This window comes from Festucalex cinctus, chromosome 2 (assembly GCF_051991245.1).
Source record: "Festucalex cinctus isolate MCC-2025b chromosome 2, RoL_Fcin_1.0, whole genome shotgun sequence".
NCBI lineage: Eukaryota > Metazoa > Chordata > Actinopteri > Syngnathiformes > Syngnathidae > Festucalex > Festucalex cinctus.
In genome coordinates, this window is record NC_135412.1 from 14,354,264 (window position 1) to 14,374,934 (window position 20,671).

Consider the following 20,671-nt stretch of genomic DNA (forward strand, 5'->3'; position numbering starts at 1 on the left):
TCATTGGAAACACATTGTTATTCTTTTTTATTTTATTTCACAAAACAAGCATTACACAATGACATCATATATCCAACTAGATTTAGACACACACACAACTGTGAGACCAGCAACAAATAAATACATGGAAAGCTGAGTTAAACAATAAAATGTTAAGTTCAATATATATTTTTTAAAAAGTCACGTTTTCATGAATCGCATCAGCCTCCAGGTAGGCACAGATAGAACGTCAGGCTAGCCTTGTTTAGCAAAGATAGCTGCTTTATTTATGGCACACTTTCATGGAACCACAAGTCTTCTTCTTCTTCTTCTTCTGCTATTAGCTGGGAGACAGTGGAAGTCGACGAATATTTGTCAACGCCTTGGGATCGCCACAATCTTGACTCATTTTCTAGACGGACAGCTGGAAATGCCAAAATATCAGAATTATAACTCACATTTTGTAAATATTTTCATGGGATAACACTGAAGAAAACTGTCAGTGCATTGAAATTTAGTTTCCAGCTTGTATTAAAGTATACATTTATTGTCCCCTCAAAACAACAATATTGCCAGAGACCATATTTAACATACCTGTTCCTCATTGAAATCTGAGACCTAGTAACACTAATGGAGCTAATTGGGCCCAATTTATATTTATTTTGATTTTATAAAACCCAAACCTTTTGATTTTTGTCACAGCATCAATTCAAGTTAGCCATGGTTAATCACCATTTTTTTAAACCAATAGTAAGAAATGGTTCATGGAGACTGTTCTTCATTACATAGGCCACATTGTGCCACACTGAAAGTGACTGATCACCTCTGATTGTGGTCTGCACCCATCTTGGTTTTTGCTGTTTGGACCTCAGAACAAACAGTGTAGATATGAAAAGTACTGGATTTAGAGTTAGCAGTCAAGGCCTAAAAAATTAGAAAGCCAAATTTCTCCTACCTTCCTTGAGCAAAGAGCACCTGAGAATCCACTCCGACATGCGCACACGTTGGGCCTCACGCAGCGGCTGCCGTACCGACACTTTTGTTGACAATGAGCTGAGGGATGACACACACAGTAAAATGATCCAAGCAGACATAACGAAATAAAGTGTTGATGTGGGTTTTGCTGTAGGTGATCTGGCATCATGTGACTGGCAGTGGTGAAGAAGCCATCCCTAACTTTGAGTGACTCCTTGATTTGACTTTCAAAAAAAAAAAAATGATTTTCCACGAAAAACATCCTGGAAAAATAGGAAAATATATTGGGAAAAAAAATGTAAATATGTGAATCTGCGGGTGCCAAATTGCGAATATGCAGAAGTCAACTGTAAATTTAAGTTGTAATATTGCCATTCACCACTAGGTGGCAGACATGTCTCAGTGCTTTTATGCTGCATTTGAGGATGGTCGGAAGTCGGATTTATCTGTTGTTTTTTCCCAGTTCCGACCCGAAAACGTTCGAGATGAAAGTAAACAACCAAAATTGTGGCTAGTGATAATTTTATTTTTATTTTATTTTATTTTATTTTGCTCCTCAAAACTCATTTTGACCTTCAGCAAACCTGCTTTCTTGTAATTTTGTTTCATTGTTGCTTTTATCTTATTGTCATAATTTCATCCAGTTCAGTAGTTCACCGTATAATTTCATGCGGGGAGATAGCGGCATACTGTCACATACGTTGTATTACGTGAAGTTATGTCGAATATTTATGAATTAAGAAAGATGTCTAGTTTTATACTTGAGTAAATTCATGTGGCATTCAGTTGTTTTTCTTTCATGTCTGGTGAGTGTACTTCTTTACCTGCTTATTGTGTAATTGATACTCACGGATGTGGCACAACATTCCATGCCAGCCCGATGTGCAGTGGCACGTGTTTGGCCCCACACATTCAGCCCCGTTCAGACACTTTTGCTCACAACTGGCTGGAAGGACAAAACAGCCACAGAGAGATTCGCCATGTGTAAACAAATGAGTAGAATCACATACACTCACTCGCACACACGGCACTTCGTACGTTTGTCACATCTCTTTCCTCGCCAACCTGATGGACAGTCACAAACATCGGGACCAACACAGCGACCGCCGTTTATGCACATGTGCTCACACACGCCTGGAGACAAGGTGAGAGACAGTGGTCAGAAGTAAAGTACTAATACTTTGTTACTTAAAAACAGAAAACAAAATAAGGTGTACTTTCTTGTTATTTTGTTTTTGTTTTTATTTTGTTAGCCAGTTGAATGTTAGCAAAGCTAAGGGAACAAACAGGTTGTTGCTTTTTGCATAATGGATAGAATGCTACTTATGCCCACCTAAAGTAACAGAAAATACTGGCATTCAAAAACTCCTCGTCTAACGGATTAGATTAATTGCTGTTCATCTAGCAAAGTTAAAACATCAGTATTCTTTGATGGCAGGGCTAACATGTGCTAGCCGCTAGCTAACTTTGCTCATTAGCCAACTCAGATATTTAACTACTGTACACCACTGAAATAAACTACAGTAAATATAAAATAAATACATAAATAAACAAATAAATAAAACAAAAGAATTTTAAATGCTCACTTTTTAAAATATTTTCACACTTCCAACACTTAGATACATTTAATTTGACAAAAAACAATTACTTGCGAGTAGCAAATGTCAGACACAAGACTTTTACAATGTCACAATGTTTCTGTTAAGGTACTTATACTTTTACCCAATAATCACTTTACGATACTTTACACAAGACTGCGAAATGCCAAGAAGGCAGTGTAAAAGCAGTTAATGACTTACGTACTTTGTTCACAGCGTCTCCCGGTGTATCCCTGCAGGCACGAACAGACATTATTTCTTATGCACAGACCACCATTCTTGCAAGGTGGTTTGCAGATGGCTGCAAAAGGACCAGATACCATCAGTGTTTTTGCAGTTAAAAGATAGCCAGACTTGCCAACCTGATGCACATACCGTTTTGACACTGGGTACCGTAGAAACCGCGAGGACACTCGCAGTTGTTGGGCCAAACACACAAACCGCCATTTAGGCAGACTGGAGAGCAAAGAGCTTCAGAACACCAACATTAGCATGGAGAAATTATGCAGACAGAGTACATATTAGGGATTCAGTAGTACTCTACAACATTTTTTAACCGTCACATAATGAAAACGCTCGACCCACGTTAATGTTGTACCTTGGGATATACATTTCAGTATCATTATCATTCCCCATCTCTAGTAAGAAGTGCTTTCTGTTTATATTGTTGCATGTCTAAAAATGTATTACCTATTTTCTACTACTGTATTGTGTACACAAATAGTCTCTAAACTCTTACAGATAACTTTTAAAAATGCAGAAAAAAAACAATAAGAAGTAAAAAAATAAAAATAAATAAAAATACTTTTAGTCAGAGAATAAGAGGCAGTTTACAATTCAAAAGTGGAACGTTTTCAGTGTGAAATTACTGACAAGCAAAATAAAGAGATCAACTTCAGAAAATTAAAATAAATAAATCTTTATGCATAAAACACATACTGTAGTGAAACCATAGCCCCAAAATTCTATAGGTATGGACCAGGCTGTTGGTTACCTTGAACAGTTGCACTCTTCTACACATGCTCATCCATTATCCATGCTCACCAGTCTCACAGGAAGGCCCACTCCAACCACTTTGACACCCACACTCATCTGGCGAGATGCACCGGCCACCATTGTGACAATGGCGGCTGCAAACCACTAGGATCAACAACAAAAACATAACTCTTGAAAATGGTTAAGTTAGCTTTATCATAGATTCAAAAGGTAAAAAAAAGAAACATAGCCTACTGTGTTACAGTGGTACCTTGACTTGAAAGTTTAATTCGTTACATTTGTTCAAATATACTGTAGTTCAGCTGACCGGGCTTGTAATTCAATTTATTTGGATACCAAATCGGTATTTCCCATTGAAATGAATTTGTATTCCATCAATCTGTTACAGCCCTCCACAAAACACCACAAAGTGTATATAAAATAGCAAGGTATTGTATAAAAACATAATTAAAAACAACATAAAGCAATGAACTGGTTTTATAAACTGTAATTAATGTCGTTGGGACAAGCTGTCCCAATATTAACAGTTGTAGTGTATGTTTGCCTTGAAAAAAATAACCTATTTAAAAATAAAAAAAAATAAAAAAAAATTGACCGTATGACCACTCTTAACTAAAAAATACCAGTAAGCTTGAGCACTCTTAAGTCAAGTTATCACTGTATAAATGGATGTGAATGTTGAGAGAGGTGTTCGCACAAAAAAAAAAAAAAACTAAAATAGCTACAACTGCAGATCTGAACTTCTTCGTGACATTTTTGATGGCCATCATCCCTCACAGGAACAATAACCAAAGTTCCAGTAGCCATGAACTCACTGGTTTCACATCGCGGGCCAACAAATCCGTAAGGACATGAGCACGTCTGCAATCCGATGCATGTGCCTCCATTTTCACACGCCAACCTGCACACAGCTACACACATTGTTGTTCATTAGCAGTAAAAAAGTGCAAGGAAGTTCTGTCGGACCCTGATGATGAATATTTACCTTCCTGACAAGTCTCTCCATGAAACCCAGTGGGACACTGACAAACCCCTGGAGCAATACATGCCCCCCCATTCACACACTGTGGTTCACAAATTGCTGAAAACAAAAAAAAAACATGTCATGATCTGTGATGTTATTCCTTTGGTTTACCAGTAATACAGACCATTCATTGTTTCTGTAAAATTAATTTGGATTTGTTTTCCTGTGTCTTGTTTATGTTCGTACTACCTCCAACCACTCGCGTCTTACCCAAGTGAGTCTTGTGAGTTTTCTTTTAGTCAAGTCTGAGTTTGTTTGCCAATGTTGTCTATTATGTCATGTTTCTTTCTACTTTGTATTACAGTTGTTTTTTTCTTTATATGTGCTTTGGTGTATAGCTGTTTTGATCCTGTAATAAACACATGTGAGTTTCCCTTGAACTCATTGCCTGTTTTCCTGCACCTGTGTCCACCTGCCAATTTGGCTTAAATACAGCATGATGATCCCTCAAATGTGACAATTCATATAAGGCAAGGTCAACACAGAGTATGTAAATAATTTACCAGTTTGACAGTCGTAACCAGAATAACCTGCCTTGCAGAGACAAGTGTTGGGAGCCGCACACTCCATGTTCCGTCCGCACGTGTGCTTGCAAACAGCTTAGAACACATAAGCAAAGAACAACTGAGACAGAAGTGATACTCAATCAAATCATGGTTAACTAATAAACTCAAACCAAACCTCGACACATCTTTCCATCTCCAGTGAAACCAACAGGACAGCGGCCACAGTGGAAACTGCCATCCAATGCTGTCTCGCACTGGACACCAGGAAAACATGGCTGGCCAGCGCATGGAACCATGTGTTCCTTTCCTGTCACATGACCAGTGATCAACGATTGGATGGAAGGTATGCTCTGGAGAAGTGGGGTTGGATGTGGAGTTGTCAGGGTCAATGCCGCCTCTTCCCTGTCTGCAGGTAACTCAGACTCAGGCAGTGAATACGATAAAGCTCCAAGAGTTCCCTGAAGAGGCTGTGCAGATCTCGTCCAAGGCTTGTTCTGGGTAGATGCAATGTAATTGAGAAATGGATGTATAGTCTGTTTGGGTTTTGTCACAAGGCCAGACTGAGTGATTTGGCGAGGAGTTGGTGGAGTTACTTTGTAGGGTGCGGCTTGTCCAGAAAGCTAAGACATTACCACAAACAGGAGACGATTTAGTTTAGGAATCGTGATGCTTTCATCAAGATGATACTCACTTTTGGGACTCTCACGCGGGGTACCACAAACTCCTTGGAGGGTCTGACTTTGTCTCCGTAGGTGGCAGCAATAGAGATATCACTCATTGTTGATCTAACGACATCAACAGTGTCCACCTCCCTTCTTCCAGTACCACCTTCCCTCCCTACAGGCGAAGTCTGACGTAGTGCGGCATCTCTCGTGACAGACAAACGTTTGATGCCGTCTCTGGAAGGCAGAGCGGGCAAATGGAGGCTGGACACCTTGCTGCTGCTGAGCGATGATCGGGTCCTTTGGCCTGCTGTCTGCTGCTGTGAAAGGTGACTGGACGCTGAAGAAGCACAGAAGATGCCAACATTACGGCTGAGTCCTCTGGGCTCCAGCTTTGTTGACCTCCTTACCCGCTTTGGCGCTCTTCATGCAGATTCGCCCATTACCGTGAAGGCCGGGTGGGCAGCGGCCGCAAACATAACCGACATGCGGCGGACGTCTGTTGATGCATTGAACCCCGGGGAAGCAAGGCCTGCTAGTGCACGTTGCTGTGACATTGACAGGCAGATAATATGAAATGCTGAGAGACAAAAACTCCTTTTAGACAGGCCCTGGATCTACTCATTTTATTACAGCTTTTGTTTGAGGCCTCCAAATTAAACCTGGTGTTCCTCACCTGCAGCTGGTTTTCCTGAGTTTTGCACCACACTGGTTTTCTTCGCATTAGCGGTGCTGATTTGTAGAGGACCAACCTTGATTGGATCAGATGCTACCCCGGTCAAATTCTTGGAAGTGCCACTGGTTGTATCAATCCGCACGACAGAACTCAGGCTATTTCCTGAAGCTCTCCGCCACGTTGTGGGTTGAGCCCGTGGCAGTGCAAGGAGTTCCCCTCTTGGCATGATCTTGGCCATGTGCATTCTTGGGTAAAGTGTAGTTGGGTTATGCATCAGAAGTTCTTTAACCTTGTGGACAGTAGTTCTTGGAGCCATTGTGGGAGTGACGGTGACTGGCCTCGTGTTCACTTTATGAAGGAGACTGATTATGTTTTGAGCACTTAATGGGTCCAAAAATATGTGAGAGTATGAAAATTCTTACCAGTGCATTTTGTACCATTTCGCAGCATGCCCTTAGGACAAAGACCACAGTTGTAGGAACCATGGCTGTTAAGACAGTGGAACCCTGGGAAACAGGGCGTCTGCTTACACTCGTCAATATCTTCCTGGCATGTTGCACCTGCAGAGAGGTGGAAGTTAAAGTAAACCACAGGGCAGCAGATCCAAAATGAACCTGGGTACCTGTCAGCCCATCAGGACAGTTGCATTTGAATCCACCATCAATGTCAATGCATGTTCCATCTGCGCAAGGTGCCGATGAACAATTGTCTACATCTTCCAGGCAGAGTTTGCCCTGTTTCCCTTCAGGGCATACACACAGGTACTTTCCACTGCCAGCAGGGAAGGTGAAATCGGTTGCACATGTGCCTCCATTCTGACATCCGCATGGCAGCACATGGATCTATGCGGGAGCAAACCAGCAAAGTGTATCTGGCAAATATAATCCTTCTCATCATTATTCGTCTTTTTCATTATGTGGATGTACCTGAACCGTGAAGGTGCTTTGGGCATTGCACTCATCTGATAGCGTGAAGTGAAAGGTCGACTGCATCCACTCCTCTTCAGGAGGTGATGGGACATTCCAAATAAGGAGCCCAGCAGGCGAGAGGATGGCATCCTTTGGTCCGTTGACCAGCTGAAAGAGCAGGGCTGAGCCCTCTGGGTCTGATGCAGCGAACTGGAAGACAAAGTTCTCTCCGGCGAATGTGCGCAGCTCACCCTGAGGTTGATGGAAGATGGGCGGCTGGTTGACTGGAAAAAAAAAATATTGTTCATAACTAACAGTTCAGCCTATTTATTGAGACTGTCACTGTTGGTAAGTGTTCAAATGATCAACCATGTCATTTATTTCCCGTGGAGCATAAACACCAGGTGCATGCTGGGAAACCTAAGCCCCTTTCATCTGCTAATTGAGGCAAACAAGCTCCCAGTGGGCTGACCTCACAGTAAGAGCAACTGTTGTCTGTCTTTTAGCAGCAGGATCTCTCGAGAACACAAACACTGTGATGTCATAAAAGGATGCAAGTGTAAATGTGGACCCCCGTTTGCTGCTACTGACTGTTTAGGCCTGCAGCCATATGAGTATGTTTGTGGTAATTGTCGACATTCCTCCAGTCACTTACCGTCTGATCTCCCCTCTAATGACAGGACTGTGAACACTTATGGATTCACAACACTGTACCTTGGTTGAGTGACCAGGTAAATTTTGAGGTGTCTGGGTCACAGAGTAGGCATGGACTTCCTGGATTTGTGTCTCCTTCTGCAAAGCACATTCCGTCAATGTTACACGTCCGGTCCTGCCAGAGACACATTCACAAAAAAAACAGACCATCAAAAGCTATACTTGTTCTGCAGCTTGTGGCGAGCTGGTAGGCTTCTCTTTGCGACCTTCTTCAAAACCTATTCCAGTGGAAAGAAACCTCCAGTTGGCTTTTTAATGGTCACGACCAGCTGCTATGTGTAGGGAAAGGGCAAAACAATGTCTGCTTTCGCCATCAGTGGACCCCCACTGACCATCACTTTCCAGTCCACAAAGACAATTCACCATCAATTAACAGAGAAAGAGCAAGAGGTTGTGGAATGGCTTTCTGTTTTCCATGCAAGTTACCTTTAATTTGCAGATTCCTGAGCGAGCTGCGCACACCTGACAAATGCCATCGTAGATTGTCAGTACCTTGGCTATACTATACTGGGAGCCATCGTTGGTCACCTGAGAAGGTTGGGGGAACAGTTAACACTATATAAACAGTCAAGAACCAACTATAGTTATTATGATTTAAAACAACTGTACCCTAATCTCCCAACGTTCATATGGTTTGTCATCCATCATAAAGCCTTCTGTGCTGACGGCTACACTGCTCAACGAGGGAACGCCACAATCCAAAGCTTTGGAGTTGAGGAAAGTGGCTCTCGTTCTCTGTTTTTCCCCTGAAAGCCAAACGCCATTCACATACTGGAGAGGCACATGTCCATATTTAGAGAGAAGAATATGATCTTTGGGCAATACTTGACACATCTTTCTAACAAGCACTGCAGCTCAGCTCTTCACGAGATGATTTGGAACCAAAACCCATGATCTAGCTTGTGTTTCCATCACATAGGCATGTTTATATTGATGGTAATAGCTTTGATAACAGTATGTATCGTAAATGATGTCACATCATAGCATCGTGTAACTATACCAGTGAACCAGTATGGGCAAGATGTGTTATTTTGAGCTTTTGAAACTATTGACATTAGAAGCATTAAATATTGCATACCGTGCTGAACTGAGTCAAACTGCTTGATGGAAACATGGGCTTGAAAGTAACCTGGAGGCAACTCACCTTTAGTCTAGTGGCATGGCAGCTCAGGTCAGGTGACTCGATAAAGCCCAGACCGAAGACTCGTACTTTCCGGCAGTTAAATGTTCTGAGGTCACATAGGCCACCATTTTCCAGATCAATTAGCTCTACTGGCTGGCCTTCGCCAATGAAAGATGGAGACAGGAATTTTTAATAAAGAGCATTAAATTCAAGGTATGGTGATGGAAGGAACTCACCGATGGTTGCACTGCAGTCATATGAACTGAAGCTTCGGTGACATTGGCAGCCAAATTCTGTGCACTCTCCATTGCCGTTGCAGAAATTTGGACAACGCAGTGCTGTCACCACCTCCACTGGGCCCCCTGGGTGACCTAGCCCCCCATGGTCTCTCTGGGCCCTGTTTTCCAGCAGCCTCCTCTCACACTCGTTTGCTAGGTAGGGTAGCATTGCCTCATCCCAGCCCAGATCATCTTTTAATTGTAGGTCCAAGATACAGAAATTCACAGCCTCTTCAAGGCGACGTCCCAGTAGCTCACGGCACACAGTGCCAACTGTGGAATTGGACAAAGCCAGGTGGCACACCTCCAGTGCTTTGCCCGAGGTCAGGCCACTTGGTGTGGGCCACCGAGGTTGGATTTCTAGTAGCGCTTTTACCAGGTGATCCTCTGGGAAGAAGTAGGCAAGGTGCTCCAGGTCAGCTTGGCTGATGCTTTGGAATTTCAACATTATGTCTCTCCTGAATCTGTCGTCAGATAGTTGGTGGTCATCTCTGATTTTTTTTAAATTGTGGGTATTGTAATGGTGAGCTCGACCCTCCAAGGGATGACTGGAGGATATGTTCAGAATGTTTTCCTCTCTTTCGGTATTCTTGACATATTCCATTGTGGTGTCCAGTGAGGGAAAGACAGAAGTATAATCCACATTGTCCTGTGCAATGCAGTCAGAGTGAGCGGATGGACCAGACATATGCCTGGCTCCTTCATCAGAGGACGGAATAGAACTGTATCCTTTCTGGCACCGGCAGAAAGGTCTTCTCTCCTCTGGTCTGGAACCTCGGGGCGTTCTATCGAATAAACTCTCACCAGGAGCTATCCTAACCCAAACATGTACAAGTAAGCCAAAGCCCAACAACACAGCGACAATAAATGATCATGATACACACCTCCAGCTCTCTATGAATGCATGCAAGTCATTATGAACACCTTGATAGCCATGGATGTCATTTTTGCTATTGCGATCAAAGGTGCCGCAAAGGCCTTGCGTGTGGCCGAAGTCAACACTTGGTGCTCGGACAGACAAGCTCATCCCCCAGTCGCCAACATCAGCTCGGACAAACGCCCCAGAGGGAAAGATAACCTGTAATGTTAGCAGTGATTTAGAGTGTTAGCAGCTAATGCTACTCCTAGGACGTTTCATAACATTTGTAAACAATAGATGTGAGGATACTTGTGTGTAGCAGAACACCTGGACCTGAGTTACCAGACTGACCTGAATTAAGCCCATGACGTAAATTTTTGGAGTTGGTCCACCAGAGGCTACCAAGATACAGAGACTGCCTGGTGGTTGAATAACAACTTCTAAATGGACAGACTGGGAACCAAATCTCCACTATTGGGTTTGTGAAAGACATTTTCTAGCAGGAATGTATATGACTATACGTTAGCAAAACATAATGGTTAGCCTTCAATCTATCATCAGCTAGCGCTACAGCACACTTTCCACTTCATTGTCAGAAGAGCAATTCTGTGACATTAATCCGTGCAACAGAAAAGTCAAGCTCAAGTAATCATTGTTCATACGATAAAATGAAATTAGACTATCTATCACAGCCTAACAAAATTCAAGTCTAACAGTCACCAAAAGAACTACTCAATGTAAGGCTAGGCTCGTGGTGGCTCATAATGGTACCATGACCAAAGTTCAAAGTTATGGCATTTCATTTATGGGTAATTGGGTATATCTGTCTCCTGAATTAATTAGCCATGCAAGTCCCTCATTATGTTAAGACACATTCAAACTATGGCGGTGGAGGAAAATGCCTTATGTCAACATTGAAGCTATTTGAAATGTGATCTCAATCACCCAGCCTTTGCCAAATGACATGGAAGGCTTTGTTTAATGTTTACTTGTGGTTCTGTTGGAGAATGCTTCAGCTTTTGGCACCAGGAAGTACGTATGACGTCATTGGGAAATTTCCTATTTCCCACAAATATTGATGTTTCATCTGATTTGCGAGACTGGATACTTACAGTGACCTTCTTTCCTTGGTGAGATTCCAACACGCGCACACGGAGCTCATTGCTGCGCTCGCCGCCAAGGACTTTCACGGTGAGCTTTGGCCTCGTTTCCTGCTGTTGGCCATTGCACATGTCAACGATGGCAATATCATTTCCCTCTCTCGCCGCAATGCCACAGCTGCAAGCCACGGCGTAATGGCGACTGCCACACTCCCACTGCCGAGTGTGAACCTCAAAGTCCCTAGTGAGGCTCCGGTACAGCACAAAGGTGCCAGTCTGGTGGTTGTCGTAGTGCCTGCACAAATATGTGAGAGAAAGCTGGGAAATGTGACTGTTGATAAGGTCTCTCCGTTCTTCAACTACCTGCCATCCAGCGTAATGATATGTGGATCCGTCAGTGAGTAGCAGATAGAGGTGGGAACGTCCTGAACTGTGACCTGCCGAAAGGCAGAAGGAGAACAAAGAGGGGGGTTTGCCCAATGACATTTTAACCCCTGGCTTTGATGTTTTCATGAAAGACATATGGAGAAGTTGTCTCAGAACCAACAAGACCCCAAAACTAAACCTGATGATCATGTAAGAAAATGATTCAGCACTTTACCTTTCTAAAAGCTTGTGTTTATGTCAACAGAGAATAGGCCTACTGTTCTTTTAATTTAGTCGTACTCTAATTACACATTAAATTGAATCACCTTCATTAAAGTCTTGACCTTCAGTGATCCCACAACATTCCTCAAGGACCTCCTTACTCACTCTGAAGAGGATTTGGAGGCTTTTCAAGAGCCCTGTCTCCAGTAAGGCAACTACCCACATCACTTCACAAGGATCAAGAATTTCTTGTCTTACTGAGAGTTGTGTCGGGGGGGGGGGGGGGGGGGGGGGGGACTTGTCTCACGCAAGTCGGCGATTGTACATCCTACACTACACACTGCTCAGCCAATTGTGAGTCCAGCGGTTGTGAGCACCTATCAAGACTGTTGGTCCATTTCTGGGCCATAATAATAGGTCTAATTTATGAAGTACTTTTCATTTGTAAATCAGCCAAAAGACGATGCCACAGATTTGTCAAATTTCAAAACGACTCACTCTCAATTACATTTGCAGAGGTAGCCATATAACGTAAGATTTACTTGTTTGTCCAGTTTCAGGACTTTAAATAAAAAAAAGAGACGTCACATTTGCTTAAATCTTAAGATAAAAAAAATAAAAAAATAAACCTGAAAAACACTTAATAATATCCCCTTATGATTGGGGCAATTTTGCCGAAAATATCTTTAAAGGTGCACCCAAAATAAAATTTAAGCTGTTTTTGAACCATTTGGTGTATCAGCATAGTTTTTTATGTTCTTTTTTTTTTAATTTAAGATAACACGTGGAATTTTTACCACTGGTGGGACGTCCGCACGATAAGTGATGTGTCCCCATCTTGGAAGAAGCGAAGGAAGATTCCAGTACCAAAATTAAACTCACTTTCAGTGACGTTGGAATGTAGCTCCTCCACAGCCGCGATGCACTATCGTCAGGCAGGAAGCTGATCAAACTGATCCGGTTTCCATCGCGCGCGAAGTCAGTGACGGCGGTGATGAAGAATGACGTCTGGCCGCAACTTCCCTCGCTGCAGGCAGTCGGACGAAGCTGCACCTGACAGGCAGACAGCGCCACATTGGAGACCTCATGTCCGAGGCCATCTGTGGACACGAGGGGGGGAAAGGGTGAGGTCTTTGTGGAGGGTATCAACAGATGACAAACAACCCGTGTGGTGCAAAGATGTGTAAGGCAGCAATGTTATGTTTACTATACAGTGTATGAAGCTAATTTCTATGTAATGGGTATCTTTTCTTAATCTCACCTGGCTCGTGCACGCCCAGCACGAGAGTTACTCCGCAATGGTTGAGGTCGTAGCAAGGGAGTGGCACAGTGCTGTGGACTCCGACCTCATGCTCCTCGCCATTCTCCGCTATGTGAAGCGACTCCACAGAAAACTGGAGAGAAGCAGACTGAGATTTGCTACTTTTCTGCCTTCACTTCAAACAAAAGTGACCGTTCACCTTCAGCCCGGCGTAGAAAGCCTCACTCTCCCTGGGAGAAGATCGACTGTGGGTGACATTGACTCGGAATGTGGATACGCTGCACAAGAACTGCAAGACAAACATCAACAATTTTTGACTTGTGAGGTCTCACATGCAGTTTTGTTTTCCCAGGACCAGATAATATGTTTGTCATCCATCAAAACATTTCCCCACCAGCACAGTATCACCATTAAACTGACCTTGGACCCTGCTCCTCAATCACCTTATGTAAGGAAAGGCCCTAGGAGCAAGCCCACTGGAGCATGTTACAGAAAAGACTAATCTTACCCCAGAGCCCAAATATGGCAACCCGGCGGTCCACAGCTGTGTGGCGGCGAGCTGTGAGCATGATCTCACCTCAGTGTCACTTTTTCATATTTCCTGGTGAAAAGTAATTGCTCCAGGAAATGTACTGATAAACACATTATCATGTTATTATCAACATTGTGCGTAATGCTAAAAGATGTTTCCTGCTCTTTGAGGGAGACAATCGTGACACCTGTGGCGTGCAAAAAGCATGTCACCACTCGTTCCTCAGAATGCCGAGAAGATTACAACCTTGCACATGGCAGTGTGACATTATTTTAATATTTAAAGCAGGGGAGTCCAGACTTTTTCCTCTGAGGGATATAGAACGTTGAAAGGATGGAAAGCCCGGCTTGAATTTTTTTCATTTATTACGCAAGTATTTAGTCTTAGTTACCCTTAAAAAACTGTTACATCACAGTTTTCTGTGAAAGGAGATGAGGCTGCCTCATATCACACTCAAATAGATAAACCTCTGCACTGGGCAGATCTCCACATCCAGAACCAAAACAAAAGCAATCTGAACTAAGATGACCATTTTTAAAACATTTACTTGAGAATCATTAACATGATATACTCACATATTGGACCATGACAGAGCAGAAAGTGAAGCAAACCATGTTTCCTTCTGAAAATGCATTTTCTTTATTCACCAAGTGCAACATGAAGGCTGATAATGACCTTCAGGTTGCATTTTAAACATCCCTGATTCAAACATTGAAAGGAACAGCGATGAACAACTACAGGGAGTAAGGGAAGCATATCTAACCTGCAACATCTTTTACAACCCCGCCGCACCCCTCCGAGTCCTGTCTATCCTTTGGAACGCTGAACCTTGGCTGTTAGGGGTCAAATTCATCCACCAAAAGGGTCAAAGTGAATCGGCGGCATCTGGTAAGCATTACCGTCTCTCCAAGTCTGAAGTGAACGCCGTCCATCTCCACCAGTGAGAAGGGCTTCAACGTGGACTCCTGGTGGATCTCGGCCTTCATGCTGTGGCTGATGTGCCGTGCCCAAACCACATGGAAGCCAAGAGGTTGATTGAATGGAGGCGGGATGAAGGAGCACCTCAAGTGGACGCTGTGGCCGATGAGCTCTGAGCGGATGAACGGCCGCGATGGCAATGATGGCAACATGGCTATCGGCAAGGAGGCAATCTGACAGTTAAAGCAGTTGCGTAGATGTCCGACAACAATTAATCTTCTCAAGTTAGTTCACCTTTGCACCGACCATTTCCCTCCACCTGACCCGATGGGCAGAATCCGGGCGCCAAAGTTGGAGAAACTAAATAGCAGAAAGACCCGAGTTACACATAGACCAACACTCCCAACAGGACTGTGAAGCAGATGCCCAGACCTTGGGCACAGTATCCCATGCATCCTTGAGTGGGCTGCAGATAGTAGAGCAGGAAGTTGCCACAGTTGCGGATCGTGATGGGGATGCGGAAGAGACAGCAGTCTTTGGTGCTGCCATGGAAGAACTGCCATGTGGCACAGGCGGACAACTGGAGGACCTCGCCGGGCAGCGGTAAGGACTTGTCCTTCATTGAGAGCCACACGGGCGCCTGCGTCCCACAATGATTCATCTGCCAAAGAGAGAAAAAGTGACAAGGGTGCGAGGACTCATGTATCATTGTGCTCACCTTCCTCTTCATCTTCTTACCCTTATTATCTCAAGTTCTAAAGTTTTTTATTCAAATCACTTCATGGCTATTGCTGTGGCCATTATTATGTGTGCTTTTGTCATGTATCTGCTATCTCTATTTATGTATACCCTCTATCTCACCCCAACCCTACCTCTAGCTATCCTGTATCTAACACTATCTCTATCTCTATCTCTATCTACATTGTATCTAACCCAAACCCTATCTACTTTCTTATTATTATGTACTTTCTCTATTTAACCCTAATTCTATCTAAATCTCTACTTGCGCTTTATATAACCATAACCCGATCTCCTCTGCCTCTCCGTCTCCTCCCAACCAGCTAAGTCAGTCGCCCCCAAAAAACTAGGCTGAGTTGGAAGCTTCTTCTTGAAAGGAGTTTTTCCTTGCCTACATTGCTAAGCACTTGCTCAAGTGGGGTTCGATTGATTTTCCTGAATGTAATCGGAGTGTGGTTCTGCCTTTAGATAACCTCTGTTGTACTTTGCCGTTAGAAAAATAAAACAGACTTGACTTATGTTCATCATCCTGGCAGGAGGCACAGGAACCTGGAGATACCTCTACGCAGGTGGTCGGCATCTCGGCTGGCTTGTTGTTGATCTTGAATCGGTACCAGCCCGCTGCCAGCGAGTGGTCACAGACCAGATCCTGGATGGCCGTATTCTGGATCTCAGTGGAGTCAAAGTCTACGCTCCGGTAAGGGTTCCGCAGTGTGCGATGGCCCCCTGGGAAACACTCTGGCACTGAACAGAGAGAAAGGAAATGCTACTTTCCATACCATTCCACTCCTGTCTAACACCACCTGTGTGGGTCAGAAGTAAGTCGACATTGTTATCTAAGCCAAGAGAACAGGATGTTCTTTCCCTTCATTCAGAAAAAAAAAAAGCTTGTTACCTTCCTTGGAGCAAAACAAACAGGGAATTTGCGGAGCTTGACTGGGGCGCAGTTCATTTCTAACCTAAACAGCCTCTTAAAAGCTGATGTTTGCCTCACCACTGACTTGCTGAGAGGTCAAAGGTCGTCCAAACAGACATGTCAGATGAGAGACAATGGTTGAGACTTTGGCTCCTGGCTAAACTGCTTCAATTGGGGGCTTAATGAGTTTACAGAGTCTCAGGGGTAGGGCTCCTTAACCGGCCCCTGTGGAGTGAAGGAGGGCAGGGAGTGAGAGTTTGGGGGCCCCGGCTGCCCAGATGTGCTCCTCCAGTTACTTTGGACACACGATGATTATTGGGGAGCGTGGCCTTAACACAACTGCAGTTTTAGTCCCCCAACTCCAGAGGGGCCATCACTCAGCACTCAGACAGGGACCAGGAACATTTAGATGGTTTAAGATGGTCTGGAAATGTCCATGGAGCTCTTTACTTTACGATGCTGACATTAAACTTTACAACTGCAAGCTGCTTTGATGTCTCACAGGAGAAAAGGATACGAGCAAGATTGCTGTGCGAGTCACGATATGTGTGTGCAGAACAATAGAGCGGAGAAAAAACAGAAAAAAAGAAAGCAACACACAAGAATGCGTTTTCAGTGCGTCTGAAGAAGTGGTGTCCAAATTATGGCCAGTGGGCTATTTGCGGCCCACCATCTGCTTTTTTAGCAGCCCGCAGCATATGTGGCCTGTGTTCTTGCAAAAACAAAACAAAACACAACTCATTCCACTCAGGGTTTCTTCCCATTTCATTATATATAATTCTAATTATACAATTATTTTAAATATCCATGACCTGTTTAATAAACAAAGTAAAGTGACCAAATTTAATTGTGTTAATGTTTATCTGCTTGCTGCTGTGCACTGCTGTCACTAACAACATGGCTGTGAACAGAGATGAGCTAATTTACAAAAGCACAGTCACTTTTGACAACTTACTAGTGACTTTTATTACTGCTAAAAAAACATGTCAAAAACATTTGTATGTGCGTCCAAGTTGCAAATATTTTGCTGAAGTTGCCTTGCCTCCCCTACTCTACATGAGAAAAAAGCATGAGAGACACTCTCTCATGCTCTCACTGAGAGAGCAAGAAATACTGCACATTTGCAGGGTTGTAAAATTTGAGTGATACATCATAATCACATCAAAGCTTTTAATTGGCCCAAAGTTAATGAAGAGGAAAGAGCTCCTTGACTTATGAGTGTTCCAACCTTTGTGTTTTTCGAGTTAAAAAAATCGTTTGCTAGGATTGGTCTTGATTTATTGTTTTGTTGTGAGCCTCATTTTGAGCTTCAGATGCTACCGCCTGACTGATGTGACGCTGACCTAATTTAATGTACAATTTAATGCACAATTTAATGTAGACCGAAGACATCTTATTTCGTTACACTTTAAAAAAAAAAAATAATTATGGTTCTATATTTTGCAATAACAGCGCCCCCAGTGGACAACTGTACATTTACATTAAAGTTCAGTGGTGTTTTTCTTTTATTAAAAACATGTCAAGTCAAGTCATCTTTATTAGTGTTGTTCCGATACCAATACTGGTATCGGCAGAGGTGCCGATATTGCATAAAAACAGTGATATCGGTATCGGTGACTACTCACAAGTAACATGCCGATACCATTAATTCCAACGCTAATATAGGATTTTGGATGCAGCATCTTGTGACTTGCTCGTGCACAACATTCACTGATATATGACATGTTCACTGCATGCCGATCTAAGATATCCTATTGGCCCTTGAATGCTCTGAACCAATGGCAGGACCGCTTTTTCATGTTGGGGAAACAAAATTGTAAGTATCGGTATGGTATCGGTATCGACCGATACTGCAAAGCTGGGTATCGGTATCTGTATCGGTCTCAAAAAACATATCGGAACAACACTACTTCTTAATGTGGCACCAACAATGTATACTACAGTAAGAGTCAATTTACTTTTTTACATCCAGTCAAAACAGAAGCAAATTCATTCAAATAAATACATTAATTAATAATATAATTGCATATTTATATATAGTTTGTCTATAAAAATGTGTTGACAATTGCTATGTTAATATGCTAATAAAGTGGCTAGGATGGTATCGGGAGCCCAAAAAACGGTATCGGAACAACACTAATCTTTATTTAAATAGCGCTTTGTAACAAAATATTTTGGGATGGATTATTAGCATAGGACATTATTTGACTGAGGAAAATTAATTTGATATGGGTAATTTTAAAACTATTTTACCTATCCCCAAGTCGGCTATGTGGCCGGATCACAGTGTGAGTACCACTCACAAGAGTCAGATAAATAACTTTGTAAGTAAACATTGTTGATGGATGGGACATTCGCCTGACCTCTGTGCTTGCAGTTCAGGACCCACTGAGTGCCATTATGATGTCAGTGTGACCCAAACCTCCAAGAAAGCATGAAAACGGATGGACAGGCATAATAGTAGTGATTCGGAATTCACTCACCGTGTTGCGCAAACGCCTGCGCCACGAGAAGCAGCATTAACAAATCAGATCTCAAAATGTACACTGGACTCTTCATGACTGCGTGGGGAAAAAAAAAAAAAAAAGCAAAAGGTGGCCTTCAGTCGCACTGTTCCATCGGCGGTCTGGCGCAAAAGTTGCAACAGGCGAGCCGAGCGGTGGTCTCGAACCTGAACTTCGCTCAGTATTTCCGGCAGACTGCGGCGATTTGCTGGTGCGCAAGATGTGCAAGTAGCGGGGGAGAGGGGAGGAGGCGGCAACCAGAGGAGGGAACCTCGTCACTAAAAGCTCCAAAGAGGTGAAAGGATGGATGGGTGGAATGTAGAGATTAGAGAACTTTTGAGAACATTTTGCCCACAGTGTTATATTTCGTATTAACTTTGTTCGGAATGTGTAAAACAGGGCAGTGGAACTCGACTTGCTGAAAAATTGATATCTTATTACGTGTGTATAGTTTAGGGTATATGTGTAGCTATGTCGTCAATTCCCAACACGAGTAGGCTATACATAGCTAAATATCAGGTGCTGAAAAGAAGAAGGTAAAGGGGGGGCAGTCTAAGAGCAGAAGCAGGTGTGCACTCGAACGTGTGAGATTTTTCTCACGGCACATTTTTTTCACAGCTCTGATGACACCTGGTCGTTTCAAAACATGTTTCTGTCATTTGGAATTCAGAGCAAAAACTTCTTCTCTGTGGATAATATAAGTACCATCTTATTATTTTATCCTATTTTATATTTATATTTTCCTCTAATTATTTATGTGTATGTACGTTGTTTTTCTTTTTAACCCGCGTGGTTGCGTGTATAACCTATATATATGTACTTTTTTTAAAGCTTATGTTGTCTTTTTTTATGGTGCAGTGCTTAAGCGGGGATTCTGTTGAAGTTCGAGTTTCATTGTATACAATGAAAACTAAAGTTCTATTCTCTTCTATTTGTCGTTAAAAGTCAATAAAAGAGCAAAAGTATACAGAGAAGTTATATTATGACAGTTGTTCAAATGGATATTGACAGACTTTTATATTTAAGCACGTCAATTATGTACTACTTTTTCTTTTGTAAATCGTTGAATTCATCCATCCATCCATCCATCCATTTTCTTGACCGCTTATTCCTCACAAGGGTCGCGGGGGGTGCTGGAGCCTATCTCAGCTGGCTATGGGCAGTTGGCGGGGGACACCCTGGACTGGTTGCCAGCCAATCGCAAATGGTTGAATTGCCTACCTCAAATTCCTTGTGCTGCACGTCCAGCTTCACTTTCGGGGAGGTGTTGCTGCCATCCAGTGGATATTTGAAAGAATTGCTTGCATGGGCGAGATGACGTCACGAGTTTATTTATTTATTTATTTATTTATTTATTTATTTATTTATTTATTCCTGGTAGTCCCACCTTCTCAAAAAACAAAACAAAAATAAATAAATAAATAACTGTCGATATGAACAATTAGTATATGGATTTTGTGTATTGAATAAATAAATAAAATTTGGCTGCACTGGAATAAACCCCTAAAATATCCAAGCTACATGAGACCTTGACAGACAAGAAGTTGTGCACTCATGAAGAAGGCCTATCAAGAAGCCTGTTTGAGTTTGAGGTCATAGCAATAATTAACTGGAGGGAAAGATTCAGAGGTGAAAGAGCGCCTGCGGATCAGTTGATTGGCTGCCGATAGAAGAGGAACATCTGCAACTCAACTGTGAGTTATTATTAATTTTTTTCATGGTTGCCAGTTGACTCGGGTATTCATTACTATTGGTTTATCTGTAGTTGGTCTACTCTATGTAGTAACATAATGTGGGTTGAAGGCGTATCATAAAC

At 42.8% G+C, this 20,671-nt stretch overlaps 2 protein-coding genes across 11 annotated transcripts in view; one reads left to right on the forward strand and one right to left on the reverse strand.

The window, feature by feature from the left end:
- Positions 1-20,671, reverse strand: part of LOC144013826 (von Willebrand factor D and EGF domain-containing protein) — a 21,239-nt gene continuing 568 nt past the window's right edge. Inside the window, exons 2-36 of one of the 8 annotated variants that reach the window (XM_077513077.1) lie at positions 20,077-20,155; positions 18,835-19,133; positions 15,995-16,179; positions 15,130-15,358; positions 14,992-15,057; positions 14,679-14,911; positions 13,447-13,536; positions 13,248-13,380; positions 12,869-13,086; positions 11,762-11,835; positions 11,411-11,693; positions 10,324-10,517; positions 9,398-10,254; positions 9,183-9,319; positions 8,648-8,809; positions 8,465-8,566; positions 8,039-8,153; positions 7,343-7,608; positions 7,039-7,258; positions 6,839-6,976; positions 6,417-6,764; positions 6,151-6,288; positions 5,770-6,080; positions 5,672-5,698; positions 5,254-5,572; positions 5,076-5,171; positions 4,534-4,629; positions 4,364-4,459; positions 3,597-3,692; positions 2,928-3,023; positions 2,758-2,853; positions 1,993-2,088; positions 1,805-1,900; positions 935-1,032; positions 1-403 (exon numbers count right to left, since the gene is read on the reverse strand). In XM_077513077.1, the coding sequence (XP_077369203.1) occupies positions 392-403; positions 935-1,032; positions 1,805-1,900; positions 1,993-2,088; positions 2,758-2,853; positions 2,928-3,023; positions 3,597-3,692; positions 4,364-4,459; positions 4,534-4,629; positions 5,076-5,171; positions 5,254-5,572; positions 5,672-5,698; positions 5,770-6,080; positions 6,151-6,288; positions 6,417-6,764; positions 6,839-6,976; positions 7,039-7,258; positions 7,343-7,608; positions 8,039-8,153; positions 8,465-8,566; positions 8,648-8,809; positions 9,183-9,319; positions 9,398-10,254; positions 10,324-10,517; positions 11,411-11,693; positions 11,762-11,835; positions 12,869-13,086; positions 13,248-13,380; positions 13,447-13,536; positions 14,679-14,911; positions 14,992-15,057; positions 15,130-15,358; positions 15,995-16,179; positions 18,835-18,910 (5,799 nt within the window). In that variant the 5' untranslated portion in view covers positions 18,911-19,133; positions 20,077-20,155 and the 3' untranslated portion in view covers positions 1-391. The other 7 variants (XM_077513073.1, XM_077513076.1, XM_077513075.1 and 4 more) reach the window with 7 other exon arrangements.
- The window catches only part of kynu (kynureninase), a 9,809-nt gene continuing 9,635 nt past the window's right edge, over positions 20,498-20,671 (forward strand). Inside the window, exon 1 of one of the 3 annotated variants that reach the window (XM_077513084.1) lies at positions 20,498-20,549. The gene's annotated coding sequence lies outside the window, so the exon portion shown is untranslated. The remainder of the gene's footprint in view (positions 20,550-20,671) is intronic. The other 2 variants (XM_077513085.1, XM_077513087.1) reach the window with 2 other exon arrangements.